The following is a 17,371-nucleotide window of genomic DNA, read 5'->3' as shown; positions in this document are numbered from 1 at the left end:
TCCCGCTGTCCCGCCTGTCTGACTTTTTTGCAAGTAGGTCTATTCACTCCTGTCTCTGTTTGGCCCCAAAGAAAATGCAACCCACTTTCTGAAATGGGTCAAACCCTGACAAACAGCTGAAATCACATGCTGTCTCAACAAAGCAACAACATTAAAATACTGTAACATGTATTAGAAATAAAATAATCCTCATGTTCAAAAAATGTGTGTGGCTATTGGTTAAGAGATGCAGTAACCTTCTAAAATGTACAATCGAAATGGGAACAGAATGAATTCATGAGTCCTCCACTGCCATCTTTCTGAGGAAAACCACTGAAGTTTGTCAATATTATCAGCATAATCGGTTATTTCCGGAGAGTTAGGAGAAGTTAATAGAAACAACTGATATCGAAAGAACAATGTAGAACATGCTGTTCTGGAACATTGGTTGGAGTTGTTAGGGTAGTTGCACTCAAACAAACTACAGGGGCCATAGGTTGTCTACAGTGGAGTCTCCTGTTTCTAATAAAGGGATTACCAGTGGGGGAGATAGTCACATGTCCTTGTATGGATTTGCTAGTGTAAGCCACACAAGATTCCAGTGGCACAGTATTAAGAGAGACACTGCCTTGTCCGTAGCAGTAGTTCATACAAACACACACTAACACAATCTGGAATACATTTCAGACGAGGGAAGGATGAAGTGGGAGGGAAAAAATAGAACAGCTCTTAGTCTCTCCTCAGTGGGTACTGTTGGGGGTGTGGAAGGGGAGGATTTGGGGTATCGTGAAATGAATGGATGAAGTACATTGTATAAGGTTGTTTGACTTTGCCAAAATTGCGTACCCATGTTCCTTTGTGATTCCAGATGTGCAGTGACTCAGCATGTTGCAAATATTTGTCAGCTCAAATCTACTTGCACGTTTGTTGGATACATATAGTAAGAAGACACAATGGGAAAGCAAATGGCTGTCAGACCTTTGTGTAAAACTTAAATCTAATCTTTAAAAAAAACGTACAAATTTAATCTTAAAAGTTGAATGTGCTGAAATGAAAGATTGTTTGGACATTTGTGCAAATAGTCAAATTGCAAAGCTGGGTACATTTGTGTGTGTTCATGTAGCTGCTTATCTCTACTGTCAAGTCAGCGGGAATTCAGTTTCACTTGAAATGTTTTGTTTAAAAGTTCTGTTATGTTTGGAAGTTTAAAATCTACTACATCAGCTTTTTGGTCTTTAATACATTTGAGTATATATATACTCAATATACTCAATCTTTATTACCATTGTTCCATATATTACAAATGCTATTTCTGTCTCCCTTTCATCATCAACAACAGACCTCTTTCAACTTAGAACAGTTTGTTCTCTTTGGTGTGACATTCTTTCGGATGCACTTCCTCAGCATCCAAACAAAGTTACATCGCCACCTGGTGGATTTGTTTTTCCATAAGAAGCAGAGACAATAGCAGTTTCTAACAGTTGACTCTCATACTGAAACACATGGACAAAATATCAAAGTCGAAGAAAAACCTTCTTACTTCTACTTGGTTATAATGACTCTCGCTGTACAAAATACAATCTCTGGAAACTTAGCACTAAGTTCACACACTAGAATACTTCAATCCTTCATTGCTTTCATAGCACAATTACACAAATATAAATGAGACAAATTCAAAGGCAGAGGGCCTCGTCAGATTCTCTGATCAGGCTGGGAGATACGCAGGTCTGGGGAGCTGAAATGGGAGCTGGTCACTGTACATGTGCTGAGATAGTGTACCGCGATGCTGTAGGCTGTGCTGGAGTCCAGACCATAGTCCTGGCAGAGATGCTGGCTGAGGTGCTGAGCTGCTGGTGGTACCAGACCCTGTGGAGGGGTCAGGCTCAGAGGAGAGCTGCATCTGGCCAGACTATCCTGCATGTGTTGCCTGTATACCTCTATGAGCTTACTCTCCAGGTAACTATTCAGCATGGAGTTAGACAGAGGCTCCCTATTCAAAGATATGCTACCGTCCATGACCAGGTAACCCTCATCATGCAGAGGCTGCATAGACTCAGCTCTTAGCCTAGGCTCCACAGACCCCAGGTTCTTATCCAGGTACTGGGGCTGTAGCAGGTGTCCATGAAATATGCTGCCCTGCTTTGGGAGACTGAGTAAGCTCCAGTCTCCTACATGGTCTCCTCTGAGCTGCACATCTGGGTAGTCTTTGCAGAAGGATGTGCAAAAACAAGAGCGATAAAGTTGTAGATCCTCATTATTCTTCTGCTTCTGGCTTTTGGGGATGGGGAGGGCCTCATTGGTTAGAGTTGTCACTCCAGGAACAGACTGCACATAGACTTCTGAGTTTGCTGTGGAAATAATATCAGCACTTTTTGCAAAATGTTGTACAAATGTTCCCCCCCTGCCGCTGGCAAAAAAATCTGCAAGTTTTGTGTTAAATAAACTCACAACACTCACCTGTCATTATTTCATCGATTACTTTGATTGGTGGTATAGGACATGCTGAACTTCCCGTGACCTTCTGAGACTCCCAGTCCACTTCTCTGTATCTGAGACCTCGGATGAAGTCTTCTCCCAACATGATCAGCTCTAAGAACATCAAAGTGTGTCAGTTATCAGTGCAAGCCAGTCCAGTAACCCAGGAATTGCTACAAATGACCTTGTGAAAGCTGGAAACTCTTATGTTCTTTCACTTGGTAATATTTTGAATGTAATTGCAATGTTTGAATTCTTTTAATTGTAATTTGTGTTGTTATTGCTTTGTGTAATTTTATGTTGTGAATATTTTAAAGAGGACCCCAGGAAGATTAGCTGTCATTAAATGGGCCGCTAATGGGGATCCTAATAAAAATGAAATGAAGTCAGAGGACTATGCTTCAGAAACGTAGTTTTACATACAAAACTCCTCACAGACACAACATTGTCAATGCTATACATTAATACTATGTATTCCCTTTCGATTAATTATATCACATTATAAAATATATTTCTCTAAGAGTGTCCCTACCTCTGATTTTGGAGCAGATCTTCTTGTATCTTCTCTAATAAACCGATTTCTGTAAAGCGGATGCAAAACTGTTGTATTCCTCAGAAGAAAGCGTTGAAGAAACAGGAAGTATGGTCAGTGATAAATACAGAGGCATGGTTATAATTAACAACTGAAACTGAGACTATACTAGCTATGGGAAAGTATTTTCATGAACTGACATGAAATAAGAAACAATACTTTGTTATAAATCAAAACTAAAGTGAAAAGAGGCACTGAGTAGGAAATTATTTGACTTAAAACACTTTTCAAGTCAATCAAAATGCACCTCTAAATAGTATTTGTTTGTTAGTTTTTTTTTTTTTTTACCTGTTTTTCACTTAAGGGGAACAGGAACTGTAAACAGGAACATGCTGAGACCCTCCCTGACATGCACCATTACAGACATAATTTTATCTGAAACATTGCATCCAACACTTTTTTCTGACACAAATGTTTATGCAAACACACAACTATTATAACCGTAATTCAGTGCACAACCCTTGTAATTCATTATACAGTAAATGCTGCTTTTGGCAAAAAAAAAAAAAAACTGAAACTTTATAGAGGACATGTTCTTAGGACTATCTCAATACTGTAGTACTGGAAACTGCCAAGTGATGTCACTGCAGACTAAACCATAAGCTTTAGGAGGAAGGGTTTCAGAATATAGGAAACAGTCATGGCTAAAAATTAACCACAAATCCAATTGTTTCATTGCACATACATGTCTTAAAATGTATTTAAAGAAGGCTGGCATAGGCTACTTGGGTACACTGTGAGACTCACAATTAGAAACGACGATAAACATGAAGGTGATGAAGGTCGTGACAATTAAGAGTGTCGTTGTATTTGGTTTGTAAAAAAGCTATTGGAGTTTTGAAATGAATCACCTTACATACACGGTAAAAGGTGACGTAATCTTTTGCTTGTGTTGTGTTTTTTTTTGCATTTATGGACTTTTTCTTGGTACCTGTAGTTTAATAAGAGTTTATAGTGTAGGTTTTTAAACTAGAAGTCAGTACAGACTGCATACATATCCCATGATCCAATGCAAAACGCGTTTATATTGTGGGAGGAGACGCGGCAGACTGTCACTGACAGCTTGAGTAGAGCGTGAGAACAAATTTGTGGCAAAATTACTGCTTTTATTTTTAAGTCCGCTAGAGATAATCAAAATCGTATGCTGCGAACTCAGAGGAACGTCTGATAAAGAGAACAGCCTTGGTCCATTGTTTGAAGGCATGGAAAAACAGTTGCATTTGAATTTGTTGGGTTCCAGACCTCCTATGCCAGGAGGTTTGCAGTCGGGGTCCAAAATGAGAATGGGGTGAGTTTAGTTATTATTGCTGATAGCTAGTGCGCACTGCGTAGTTTGATAGCTAGTTGTTAGCTTTGCTATAATCATCAGACTCCCCTTAACTGACTGTTTTATTGCAGTTATTTGTTGGCAAGAGATGTGGCGACAAGCTTGGGCTACCTAGCTAGCTTTTGCTGTTTTGCTGCTAAGTCGACGAAGTTAAGCCTTACAAAGTGAGCGAGTGGATCACTTTTGCTGGTTGACAAATTAATCAGGCCTTCTTCTGAGTGTGCGAAAACAGTAGGACTCAACGCAGACTACAGGAGGTGAAGTGTGTCGTCTGCGTACTACTAGAGCACCTAGCTTTTAGCACCGGGAAAACTCCTATTTGGTCAGGTCAGCGGGTGTAAAAACGTCATAAGCTACAGGACCCCCCCTCCTCAACAGTAACTAAGCATCAATGTCCACGCCCACTCAATCATAGTCACGAATACAATTTTCTCGATTTTGTATCCCTTTTTTGTGTTGACTAAAGATTATAGTTATTTTAACAAGCCAACAACAACATCTATGTTGTCGGTTATAGCTCAGTGGTAGGATTTGAATGCAGACCATGTGGTTGTAGATACAAACCACCTGATCACTTTTGGATAAAAGTGTCAGCAACGTAAAAATACATGAGTATTTTATGCATACTTTTTTTGCTATCAATAGATGGTTTTGGACTGGTCATTCATCACTGTCATCTTTCACAACCTTGCAGGCCCGGACGAAAGAGAGACTTCACCTCTCTCCCTTGGAGTCAATATTTTGAAACACTGGAAGATGTGGAGGTGGACAACAATAGCAGCAAAGACATATCCTTGACGTATTTTCGCAAAACACAGCTTTACACACGTCTACATACCTCACAGTAAAACAAAAAGGGACACAGCAAATGCTGGTATCAACAGGATAACTAGAAAAACAACAGGTTTTGTGTACACATCATATCTTCTGTTTAGAATGTTGTTGACCATGTCAAATGCTATTGTAGAGTGCCACTGGCTCAGAAAAGGCACCATCCATTCCTTGACTTCCCTGCACACATTCAGAATCTACTGCAGTGGCTCCCACGGTCCTGTGCTCCTCCTGCTCCATGGAGGAGGCCACTCTGCCCTCTCCTGGGCTGTCTTCACCGTGAGTCTCCTTCAGTAACTCAGTAGGCTGGGTCTGAGAACATCCAGCATAGCCACACTCTGCTTTAGATTTATTGCAAGGTCGTCTTGAAGTTGAGCACGGGCATTCGAAAACACAAGATACGCTCGCCAATACTTTAAAATGGCCTTTGTCGGTCTGTGTGTATGTGCTTGTGCGTCCATGCGTGTCTGTGTGTGTTCGTATCAGGCGGTGATTTGCAGCAGGATTCATTGCAGAGTGGTGGCTATGGACCTCAGAGGTCACGGTAAGGGTCTGATTACCCCAAGGATGTTACATTCCATCTTGTGACCTCAGTCTTGAAAGCAATACAAATAAATGTGTGTTATCTGTGACACACACACACAGGTGACACCAAAGTAAAGAATCCTGATGACCTTTCAGCGGAGACCATGGCCAAGTGAGTTTAGTTAATGTCTGATGTGCTATTGGGTAGAATATGTGTACATGGGTGATAGTCAGAATGAATGACCCATGATCCCTTTATTGATGGAGGACTTGTAAACAGACTATTCCTTCGAACTAACCACTACTGTTAAACCTGCACTTCTTTTCCTTGATTATCTACTGCACTTACTAATGCACTTTTTGTACTATACATGGCTTTGGATAAAAGCATCTTCTAAATGCATATATTTAAAATCCCCTTTGATTGAGCGTTACCCAGGTAGACCTATATGGGTATAATGGATATCCCCCAGTGAAAGAGCGAGATGGGTTGTAGGTAGTGAAGTGCTGGTGGAGAGAGTTGAGACAGGAGGAGGACTGAGTCAGGAGAACAATCTGCTGAAGTCCCCTCCCACTGACACCAGGATCTGGGATTTGATGCTGAAAAGAATGGTGCCATTAGTGAGAGACTAACATCACCTTGAATCTCAGCTGTGATGTCTGAGTGGTAGTCCTGTCAAATGGCCACTGCTAGGTAAGATTGCTGTGTGGGTGAGAAGTGTTCTAGAATATGGTACGTGCTAATTTGCTCTTTTCTATCTCTCTGCTAGAGATATTGGCAAAGTGGTGGAAGTTCTTTATGGTGAGAACCCACCTCCCATCATGATGATTGGACATAGCATGGGTGGAGCAATAGCAGTTCATACTGCAGCAGCCAATCATTTGCCATCGTTACTTGGCCTATGCGTCATTGATGTTGTAGAAGGTGGGTCTTTTTACACTTACTTTTTTAATTACAAAATTATATTCTGCTCCACATGGAAAGGTTCAGATTGTTTGTGTTTTTGATTGTTGTGTAATGATGATGGTTGGTACTACTATGAATGGATGGTTGTCATTACTTTGTGTATATCTTGGTGTTTTTAGGCACAGCTATGGATGCGTTGAACAGTATGCAGAATTTCCTCAGGAGTCGACCAAAGACCTTTAAGTCAGTTGAAAATGCCATAGAGTGGAGGTAAAGCCCTCATCCTGATAAACTCGAATCACCATGTAGAATTGTTGAGGTGCATATCGTATCAACGTTGTATTAGCAAAATTCCAGTCGTGTCAATCATCTGTGTTGGTCCTTTCTCCTTCAGCGTGAAGAGTGGACAGATCAGAAACATAGAGTCAGCCCGGGTGTCCATGGGAGGCCAGGTGAAAAAGTATGTTTTGGACCTTCAGGGGAACCTGAAAGTAGAGTTCTTGTACAGTGCTGGTGGTCTTTAGCATGTCGTTCCTGGTCTGTGCAGATGTGATGAACCCCTGAGTAGCCCTGGTGTCTCTAAGAGCATCGGTGAAGGCATTATTGAAGAGGAGGAGGAGGAGGAGGAAGAGGGAGGAGAATCGCACCATAAAAGAAAGAAGGAAGATGACCAGGAGGTAAGGGAGGAGGGCATTTGACATCAACCCCTACATGTTTGCAGGGTTTTTGAAATGTATTCTTAGGTGGCATGCCCTTCTGTCCAGGTGAAGGAGAGCCTCTTCACTTGGCGTGTGGACCTGTCAAAGACAGAGAAATACTGGGAGGGATGGTTCAAGGGCCTGTCTGTCCTCTTTCTCACATGCCCTGTGCCTAAATTACTGCTGCTAGCAGGTGAGACCCTCTACATGCCAAATATTTAGTACCCAGTGAATTCAGGGGTTAAGTAAGGGACAGTAGTTGTTTTCCCTTGATTCAATTTTATGATCCTGACAATTTTAAACCCAGCAATCCAGAATGGCATGTCTTAACTGTCGTATCACATGTTCCTCCCCACTACAGGAGTGGACAGGCTTGATAAAGATCTCACAATTGGACAGATGCAAGGTGAGGCCTCACAAGGAATACTCTGCTGCTTCACCTTTAGTCGGTTGTACAGCTAGGTTGTTGTGTTGAAATGTGTATATGTCATAACTCACATACGCTCTCCACTTTTTATGCAGGGAAGTTCCAAATGCAGGTGCTTCCTCAGTGTGGCCATGCCGTCCACGAAGATGCCCCTGAAAAAGTGAGTTGTGGCTCAACAACGAGACCCACTTTCTGCTCCCTTGTAGTATGCGTTGCTGTAGTGTGTCATTGTTCTTGATTTTGATGAGGTGGTGTGTTGTGTTTTGCCCCATTCTCTCAGGTAGCAGATGCTCTGGCCACGTTCATGGTCCGCCATAAGTTCACTGAATTCCAGGAAGGGTTCCTGTGGTAAGACATTTTGTAATGATCGATAATAATCTCCAAACCATGTATGGATACATATTTACAATTATACATTGTATTTACTTGTACTCTGGACCAAAATAAGACTGCAGATGGATCACCAATTATTTTTTGTTTTGCATCATTTCAGACAAGTCCCAGTTTAACTCTGGTCTTCTACTAGCAGTCATGGAGGCATTGTGTGGAGATTCATGGACATATTTTGCCTATCAACTCGAAAATAGATCTGTATTAAACAAACAGGACTATACAGCTGCAAAACATTCACTGTACGACAGTTCTTCAAATATTGAGTTTTTATAACTTTATTATTATTGTTATTATTACTGTACATGAGCTTGTGCCACATATGGCTTTGCCTTTTGATAGTTTTTGTTTTGTTTATTAAGTTGAAACATGATTTCACTCATCCTTTTCGAATCTTTTTTTCTTTTCTTGCGATGCCTTGCCTGTTTTGTGTCCTACTTTGGGTGATTGCATCATGTTGTGCCGTGTTTAACATTGTTGGCTTTTAAGAATGATGATTAAAAATGAATGAAGGTCAAATTTGTCATTTGATTTTCTGTCATGCATGAGACACAATCTCCTCTCAATAACAGGTACAGGTATTAGTAAACCTTAATCTATATTCCTTCTTTGCTCCTTCATGTGCATTTTAGTAAGTGCTACTATAGGACAATGATTTGCTAAACTAGCACATACTCTAGCCTGGACTACTGTTGCAAACACTTTGTGATTGAACCTTTATTGCATAATCAGGGATTTAGTTAAGGAGGAGACTGGGAGAGAGAAAGTGTCTCTGATCAGCTCCCTGAACTCAACAGCTGTCACGGCTCAAACCTCTCATCGCACCAGAAACCATAACTGGTGCCTGATGCAATACAGTTGACATGTTCCAGTGTCTTGAACTGTGCACTTGTGACTCTTCACCTGCTAAGGTGCACGACACAACTCCTAACCCTGGCTGCAGTAGCCTACTGTTCTCTAAGTATATTGTTTTGAGCTTTGAGGTTGGTTTGTTTTGATGAGAGGGTTGAAGTAGATCTTTTAACATCTTTAACAAGTGGAGAGACTGTCCTTGGACCTTGATCATTGCTATTTGAACCTATGTTTACTTCATTACACATCAGACAGAGTGGCTTAATTCTGACGTGACTGTAAGGGGTGTATTGCATCAGGTCTTGGTTTCTGCTGTATGTGTGTGTTTACATGTACTACTACTATGAAAGGATGGAACAGCACAGGCTGAGAAATGTCCCTTTTGACTATGTCCCTCGCTTCCACATAAACAATGGATTAATATTTAATGGGATTGTTGAACTTTGTTTTTCCGTCATTAAAACTCTCATTCACTATTTACGCTTTAAGTGTCACAAGCTATTGTGTTCACTGGGGAGCCAGTAGACTCTCAGAAGAAGGGGTGGTGCTTTTACTAATTTCCAAACCTAGTTGGCTTCTGCTGCTGCTGGCTATAGACATAGTAGACAAGTGATTGGGTGGGGCTTCAAATGGACTGCACAATACCCTTACATGGCACTGTACTAGGGCTTGATTTGTGTTCTAATCCACAATAAAATATAACATTTGTGGGTAATTAAGTGCAATGCTTCTCAAACGTTTTCAATCAGACTTCTTTGTAAAGTACAAACCATAAGGCCCCTTCTACGATTATAATCCTCTCTAAAATAATTACATCTTTCATTTCATGTAGCCCACCCCTAAAATTTGTTTGTGTATTAAGCATTTTTAGACATGACAAACACAAAATGTTCTTGTTTCATTTTCTTTTTTCATTTTATACATTTTGAGCAACTTCAAGCATAGGACATATGATTAATATTAAATATTAAAAGTTTAGAGTCAACATACATAAATATTGTGTGTATCGAACAGGAAGGGTTTGGAAAAGTATATCACTGAATCAATCCTTTAAGTTGATGCTGCTGCACCTCATTCTGTAGGAAAGGTGAGTGAAACTGCGAAAGATTCAACAAAAGTTCTGTCAACAAATTATGCAAACCAATTCTTTTACTCCAAAACAATGGTCAATTACAACATTAAACATTTATTGTGTTGACATAAAACAAAACATGTATAGTTTTATGTCTAAATCCCTGAAAACTGCACAGTAAATCTTTTTTTTTTTATCACACCACATGCAACAGAACTTCAAAGCCACTGACAATGTGTACAATTTATTTGTGTACACTACAGTGCCATGGGGGCTGTCCTCACTTTGTTTTTAGTGCCAAAGAATAAGTAGTATTTAAAGACATCGCTGAAAACCTTGTCTCTGAGGCCATATATGAGAGGACTCAGACACTTGGGAAAGATAATGAGGCCTAAAAACGAAACATACTGGATCTGTATAACTATTTGTGGGTCCAAAGTCCAGCGAACCATTACGTTAATTATATTAAAGAGGGTGGAGGTGAGACACAAGCCCAGCTGAATCATGTGAAGCAATATAGTCTGAAGGGCTTTATTGGCATTGGTTTTGTTCGAGGAGGCACACTTGGCAGCAATCATGATAGCTATGTATGTGTAGATAATGACAATGCCAACCATCACAATGTAGACACTAGTAAAGGCTTTGTTTAAAGTTACATAAAGCTCCCCTTGTAAGAGAGTGTATCTTGAGCAGAACACCTGCATTTGTAAAGATGGGAACTTATAACTAACAAAAACAGAGAGTTCAATTAAAGAATGAATAGAGCCCATTATCCATACCACAGCAATGGTCACCTCAGTCCGTCTGATGGTGGCAATCTGAGGGTACCTGAGTGGGAAGCAAATGGCTAGATACCGCTCCAGTGACATAAATGCTAGGTTGAGAGGTGAAATAAGTGCATTTGTTCCCGTCCAAACACAAATGATCAAACAAACATAATTATTAATGGACAGCCGGGTAGCTGCTAGCAAGTACATCACCATACAAAACACAAGTTGGAGAGAATCTGAAAAAAGCAAGTGACCAAACAGGATGTAACGGGGGATCTGAAAGACAGACTTCTTCAGTAAAGTGAAAAGCATGAGTAGGTTGACATAAAGAAAAAGGAAGCAAGGTGCCATGGACAGGACAGCCTTCACCTGCAGCTCATTCAACTGTTGGTTCCATCCCGTTGTATTACTCATGACCTCTCTGAAAAAGAGTCTGTAAAGATATGGCACACAGGTAAGTAATACAAGTAATAACAGTTCAATAAGAGTTGAATTATGAGAATGGAAGTAATAATTGAATCCTAGTTTTGTGGAAAGACATACACAGAGTGATTCAGAGGCTCATGCTGTTTCTGAAGTTGAGGTGGAACGGTAGGAGACAGTTGTCTGAAAGATTATTCATCCTCCTCATAATATCAGACACTCTTGTCTCATGACACCCTAGTGTATTGGTCAAGTCACCAATCACAGAACAACGCAGTGATGTCAGACAACCCCTTCATTGACAAATTTGATTGGTTGATGCAGTATGAACTATACTCTATGGACATGCTCCTTGAAGTCTTGGATATTGGTTTTAAATTGTTAAGATTTGTTTATTTCTGTTTTCCCAAGCTTATTTGATCCCTATCACAAACAAACCACAGCTACTACATCAGCCACATCACTAATGTTGTAAAATTATTAAGCATTTACCCAAGTCTTAAAAAACTTATAATTCAATAGTCAAATCGAATTTCACTGTAAAATATGTGTCCGATAGGCCTTTGTATTAAAATAATAGACCTATACCAGGCCCATACTACAATGAACCATTTGATTATCATCCTGTATAATGACACAAAAACACATCATTAAGGTTAATCAATAATTCACAACATAACATGCGATTGCACTAACTGCAATATATCCTGGGGACCAAGTGATTCCTTAGGGTGAATGTAACACAACATAAGAAAAACAAGGCACTGGCATATTTTTCTTTTTTATTATTATTTTGTCAACATTTCTTGGAGATATTTGTCTTTTGTTGCCATAGTCACTATATAAGACAACGACATCTCTTTTACGTGCTTATTTACGTTTTACAAAAAGGTTAAAAGAATACTTTTCTTGGAACGCTGATATAGTCTTATTTATTTGTATTTTAAACATGCCATAGTTCATTCCTAGTCTGAACCAATAAGCTACTGTAAAATAAATGAATAAATAAATAACAATGAAAGTCACTGATAAAGTGAAGTTGTGGTCACAATGTTCGTGGGGTTTGCAGTACTATGAATTGTTTGAGTGCGGCCTTAGAAATTGCTTTTGGGGAACATTCAGAACGGTTGGACCAACTTCCGTACCAAGTAACCCACACAGACCAGTATGGCGGCGTTCAGAACAGGGATTGTTTGTGTTGGTTTGAGGTAAGATATACAACTACATGTCTTTAAATAAATGTGTAGTTCTTTGATATACAGCGACAGTGAGATGTTTTACTCATCTAATCGACACCACAAATGTGCGGCGTTACAGAAGACCGAATTAGATCTTCATCGAGGACTATATCATACCTAGCTAGCTGGGAGTAAAGACGGGTACAGTAGTGTAACGTAGTAGCCTACTTGTGCAACACGGGGGTTTCCAAATGACTGTTGATCCCATCAACCTTATTACGATCGATGTTTATAATGTTAAATTTGACCTTGGTTCGCTTAACATACACTTATTAAAACAGTTCCGCAGTTTACCATAAGTGTCACTCTATCCACTTTCTCAATTCCTCCTAGACACTGCGCTTTGAATTTGATGAAAGTCAGCCTTTCCTTGATACCCCGACGAGTTGTCAAATTGCCTGCTGCAATAAGGAAGAACTGGTTCTCCCTAACTGCTGCTTCTGGCGGTCTGTGCGCGGTTCCATTTGCCGTGGTACGTAATGCCCATAGGTCAACATTTGTTTAATGTGCATAAACCATACACAGTTGCTAAACGTATTATCCTGTATCTATTGCTGTCTTTGTAGAGACAAGAAGGCCTGTCTCACGAGTCGCTAATCCGTCGGGCCTCGTCACTGGTCACAGACAGCACAAATACCTTCCTCTCTCAGACCACACTAGCCCTGGTGGATTCCTTGACGCAATATATCAAGGTGAGTAATCTCCAATTAGCAAAAATGGTGTAATGTCAGAAGAATATAGCAGTGATATATCATTTGATAATGGCAAGCACATTTTCAAATCCAGTTTATTCGTGTACATCCAAGCATAGACATTTTCCCACCAGTATAACAAGGTCCACAATATGGCCAAAAGTATTGGGAACACCACTCAGTACACAGCATCTGCATGTTGAACCTCTCATTCCAAAATCGTGGGCATTAATATAGAGTTGTTCCCACTTTGTTTCTATACTGCCTTCACCTTTCAAGGCTTATAAATAGACATTGGAACGTCGATGCAAGATTTTTTCCATTCAGCCAGGAGAGCATTAGGAAGGTTGGGCACTGAGGATGGGTGATTAGAACTGGCAGATGGCATACACATTTATCAATGGTTGAATTTAGGATACTTGCTACATATATTTGTTCGTGCAGTTTGCCAATGTTGTTTTATTTGATCTCTTTAGGCCATAAATACAATTGTGACCCTACATAAAAACTATGTGTCATCAGCCAGCAGACTGACTCCAGCAGAAGAGGAGGCAGTCTGGCAAGTGATTATTCGCCAACGTCAGGAGGTAGGTGCCAAGTCTCAGAGGATAGTATAAAAAAATCATCTTGCCCTTACATCTCCTTATGTTTCATATTTCAATAACCATCTTTCTCACAAGTAATGTGTGATCCTATTTCTAAAAGATAAAGGACCTAAGGGAGGACTGTAAGAAGTTTGAGTCAAACTGGATGATGGCTAAAGCTCTGTCAGAGCTGGCAGCTGAAACGGCATTCAACGCAGGTACAGTTATATGCTCTTGCTCCCTCATTGTGAAAGATACAATTCCACTGGTTATGTTTTGGGGTAGATGGGATTTTGGGTAGATGTCAATGTAGAGTGCTTCTGTCTTCTCTGACATCTGGTATTGTAAGGCCATCTTAGTCAAAATGTCAAACCGTAAAGGCCTAAGACTGGAAGTGGAAATTGTCAACGTTAACCAGAAGGTTCCACTACCCTTTTTTGGCCCATTTTTGTTTTCTGTTAGGTACCAGGCATCTGTTTTATAATCAAAGAGCTGTTAATTATTGCACCTAGTGATTTGTGTCTGTGTGCGTGCACAGGTGCCGACCAGGCATGTGTGACGGCAAAAAGCAGTCTCCAGGTAGCCATGGCTCATGTCGAGCAGACCAAACAGCTTTCTCTGGAAGCGGAGGAGAACTTAAAGGAATCCAACGCAGACAACAGCGAAAGGGTCACGTTGCCCGCTGCCATGGAAACTGGAGAGGACGATGATATCCCAGATGCGTATCTGCGAGAAGACTAGTGTGTGTTGTTTGTCCCCTTGCTTCTTCTATAAACCCTCTCCTTCTGTTAATCTAAGGATGGATAAGGGTCCTTTCTTTCTGGAAGTCTGATTTAAAAAAAAACTAGAAGAATGACAATGTGGAGAAGAACTAGATCTCACAGAGTCATGGTAATCAATGTAGCGTCTACACTGCAAAATAAATGTTTCTGTTTTTGGTTATTTGAATTCCAGGTGATAAGTGCAATTTAAAATGTCAGCTTTAATGCTGTATTTGGGAGATTGGGTGAAAGTTAAGTTGTTTTGTTTTTTTACACAAAGGGTTACATCTAAACTCAAAGTAAAAAAGATTATGACTCCAGAAAGGTTTTACAATTTGTAAAGTATTTTATATGCATGTTTCACTTATGTAGTGACAACATTTTAGTGTAATGGTATTGTACTCAAAGTCCTGATTGTGAAGGCCCTATTTTGCGCCAGCTTATATCAGAATATCTTGAGGTATTTTAAACATTTTAGAATAAATTCTTTATTCATATGTTGCTTTGGTATCATGTTATGTTTTGACAAGTTGCAACATCTGATGATGTTCTGATGTTCTTTTACACATTAAAATGTAATATGAAATGAATACAATGTCATAATGGCTGTAGTTTCAAATTTCCCTACAGTAGAGTGCCAAAGTCAAGATATTATTGGCCACCAGGTGGCACTTTAGGTTCATGATTAGTTCTTCACTCTTTGACTCAGTGGTGGGGAGATACACTTGTCTACAAAGAAATGAAGCTAATAACGTCATGGGCAAGAATGAAGCAGACGCTCCTATCCAGAGTGACTTCCAGTAAGCACAGGGACATTCTCAAGGCAAGTAGGGTTAAATGCCTTGCCCAAGGACACATCATCAATTGGCACAGCCGGGAATCAAACCAACAACCTTCTGATTAATAGCCTGACTCCCTAACCACTCAGCCATCTGAGCCATACATCTTACAGCTGAAACTCCGTATAAAGTTTTACAATTAATCACCAGGGCTGTCTTTAAACAAAAGACAAAATGGATTGACACGTCCTACGCTTCATCACTGATGGACATTTATGTACGAGCTAGAAAGAGAGACAGATGTACGGACGTAAACCAAGTAGGGAACTGGAAAAAAAAGAGTCAGGCAGAGTGAAAATGAGCGGGGGTGGGACAGATTTGTCTGAGCTTCACATTGCCACCATTCACTAACCCCTCTCAAGTCCCCGCATGGCCCTCACTGAAGAACACTCGAGGACTTGCACAACATTCTCGAGGAGGAAAAGTGCTCGCAGGAAAGAAAAATCAAAAACCTGTGAGCGGGGGAAGATGTTGTCATGGTCACAGTCAGAAGAACAGATATTTACAACAGTTCCATGTCAAAACATTGATACCTGTTGTTATAAAGATCAATCCTCCCAAGGGTTAGGGTTTGTAGTCAATCTATCCAATCAGGAGTTACCTACATACATTACAGCCTTTTCTACTCCTTTACATTTGTCATCTTCTGAGATAACCTATAGAGGATGGGCTCAGCTTTAAAGTTATTTTGCTCTTCCTTTAATTAATGGCACTGCCTCTGAAAGGTTCAGCTAAAGATTTGCATGCAGCATATGTTGTTCCTTCCCTTTGCAAACCAGGGGACTTTAGTTATCATAATAAGAATCAGTGTATCTTTTAGTCAAACTTGCAATATTAGACAACACACAAAAGTCCTACATGATTCTTGTAAATTGTATTCACATGGGGTATGGGTTTATGCACATGTACTTGTGTGAAGGCAAGAGATGAAAATAACAAATTCAGCCATGGTGTTGGTGTAGTTAGTGGGCAGGACAAATTGGGAGATGGTTGCAGGCCTTTGCTTGGTATGATCCCAATTTATTCACTTTATCAAAGATTTATATATCTCTTAAGATGATCTAGCAATGCAGGCAAGCAGAAATACGACACAACATTGATTTTCAGTCACACATAAACAAGTTCCACAGGCTTATAATGGAGTGAGTTTGGCCAAGCATGTCTTTTTGGTTAAGGAAGCAGTGAGAAAATACAACATCCTTAAAAAAATACAAATTTGGGTTATACCATTTATATACATGTGTCACTTGCAATTTCTATACAAATGCAGCTTGGGGGGGGGGGGGGGAGACAAAGGGAAAATTGTTTCAAATAAAACAGAGAAGACAGGACTGTTGCATCAGGAATGTATCAGGTCTGTTGGTATAATCCTTGGCACACAATGGGGAGCTCTTCTTGAGCTGAATGAGTGCCTCTGCTCTCAGGCAGATCGACCTCCCCTTGGTTTGTTTGGGCCACTGAGAGGAAACTCCTATGATGACTTAAGCTCAATGTCCCATGGTAAGGGGTTGTGGGAGAGTTCTTCAACTTTAAAATCGTTACCAGGAGTGTGGGACAAACCTAGGTTGCGGAATCACAAAATCGTACCAGTCGGATTCTCTTTTTAATGCCACAGTCCCCAGCCGCACCCTCATTAATGCGCTATGCTAATGTTGGTGCATGCATGCTGTAAAGGCCTGCCTGTTACAGCCTGTGGAATGCATGCACAAGGACACACACTTACAGCTCCCTCACTCATAAATGCACATGCACACGCAGTCCTACCTCACACTGTCAGGATAGGATGAATGAGGGTAGAACAGGAGATAACTCGTGTATAATACGGAATATAAAACTCAAATTAAAGGACTGACCTGAATAGCTTCTAGCCAACAGGAGGGTGCCCCCCACATTTGCTGTTTGCAAGGATTAGTTTGTTAATTTGCGCACGGCCCAATTAGACTTTAGGTGGTATGGGGGTGCTGTTCTAGTTGTTAAAGAACAGCAGGA

At 40.4% G+C, this 17,371-nt stretch overlaps 4 protein-coding genes across 7 annotated transcripts; 2 read left to right on the top strand and 2 right to left on the bottom strand.

Moving 5' to 3' along the window:
- Positions 1-1,230: 1,230 nt before the first annotated feature.
- On the bottom strand, positions 1,231-3,909 carry LOC146288164 (TLR adapter interacting with SLC15A4 on the lysosome-like). Its single transcript, XM_084698517.1, has 4 exons — positions 3,794-3,909; positions 2,987-3,054; positions 2,437-2,568; positions 1,231-2,327 (listed from the first exon to the last, which is right to left on the bottom strand). Exons 3-4 carry the CDS (start codon positions 2,558-2,560, stop codon positions 1,672-1,674), a joined length of 780 nt encoding a protein of 259 aa, XP_084554643.1. The 5' UTR covers positions 2,561-2,568; positions 2,987-3,054; positions 3,794-3,909; the 3' UTR covers positions 1,231-1,671.
- A 171-nt stretch (positions 3,910-4,080) lies between these two features.
- ppme1 (protein phosphatase methylesterase 1) lies at positions 4,081-8,670 on the top strand. 3 transcript variants are annotated; one of them, XM_084698787.1, is made up of 14 exons: positions 4,081-4,334; positions 5,068-5,162; positions 5,392-5,483; positions 5,691-5,748; positions 5,850-5,901; positions 6,500-6,654; positions 6,816-6,906; positions 7,031-7,096; positions 7,184-7,313; positions 7,401-7,527; positions 7,696-7,740; positions 7,857-7,921; positions 8,042-8,109; positions 8,255-8,670. In XM_084698787.1, coding segments are annotated over exons 1-14 (1,131 nt in total). In that variant the 5' UTR covers positions 4,081-4,248; the 3' UTR covers positions 8,256-8,670. The 3 variants fall into 3 exon arrangements, with proteins under 3 accessions (XP_084554913.1, XP_084554915.1, XP_084554914.1); XM_084698789.1 differs by lacking the exons at positions 4,081-4,334; positions 5,068-5,162; positions 5,392-5,483; positions 5,691-5,748 and adding an exon at positions 6,314-6,423 and having other exon boundaries at positions 5,885-5,901; XM_084698788.1 differs by lacking the exons at positions 4,081-4,334; positions 5,068-5,162; positions 5,392-5,483; positions 5,691-5,748; positions 5,850-5,901 and adding an exon at positions 5,928-6,423.
- A 1,662-nt stretch (positions 8,671-10,332) lies between these two features.
- On the bottom strand, positions 10,333-11,259 carry LOC146288162 (odorant receptor 131-2-like). The gene has a single exon (XM_084698742.1). The coding sequence runs from the start codon at positions 11,257-11,259 to the stop codon at positions 10,333-10,335; it is 927 nt and encodes a 308-aa protein (XP_084554868.1).
- Positions 11,260-12,385: 1,126 nt separating this feature from the next.
- On the top strand, positions 12,386-15,040 carry diablob (diablo, IAP-binding mitochondrial protein b). 2 transcript variants are annotated; one of them, XM_084698184.1, is made up of 6 exons: positions 12,386-12,476; positions 12,840-12,978; positions 13,073-13,198; positions 13,721-13,785; positions 13,904-14,000; positions 14,321-15,040. In XM_084698184.1, exons 5-6 carry the CDS (start codon positions 13,949-13,951, stop codon positions 14,521-14,523), a joined length of 255 nt encoding a protein of 84 aa, XP_084554310.1. In that variant the 5' UTR covers positions 12,386-12,476; positions 12,840-12,978; positions 13,073-13,198; positions 13,721-13,785; positions 13,904-13,948; the 3' UTR covers positions 14,524-15,040. The 2 variants fall into 2 exon arrangements, with proteins under 2 accessions (XP_084554310.1, XP_084554309.1); XM_084698183.1 differs by having other exon boundaries at positions 13,675-13,785.
- Positions 15,041-17,371: the final 2,331 nt, after the last annotated feature.

This window comes from Hypomesus nipponensis, chromosome 5 (assembly GCF_054491055.1).
Source record: "Hypomesus nipponensis isolate SF chromosome 5, ASM5449105v1, whole genome shotgun sequence".
Taxonomy (NCBI): domain Eukaryota; kingdom Metazoa; phylum Chordata; class Actinopteri; order Osmeriformes; family Osmeridae; genus Hypomesus; species Hypomesus nipponensis.
This window is presented reverse-complemented; position numbering and strand designations above follow the sequence as displayed.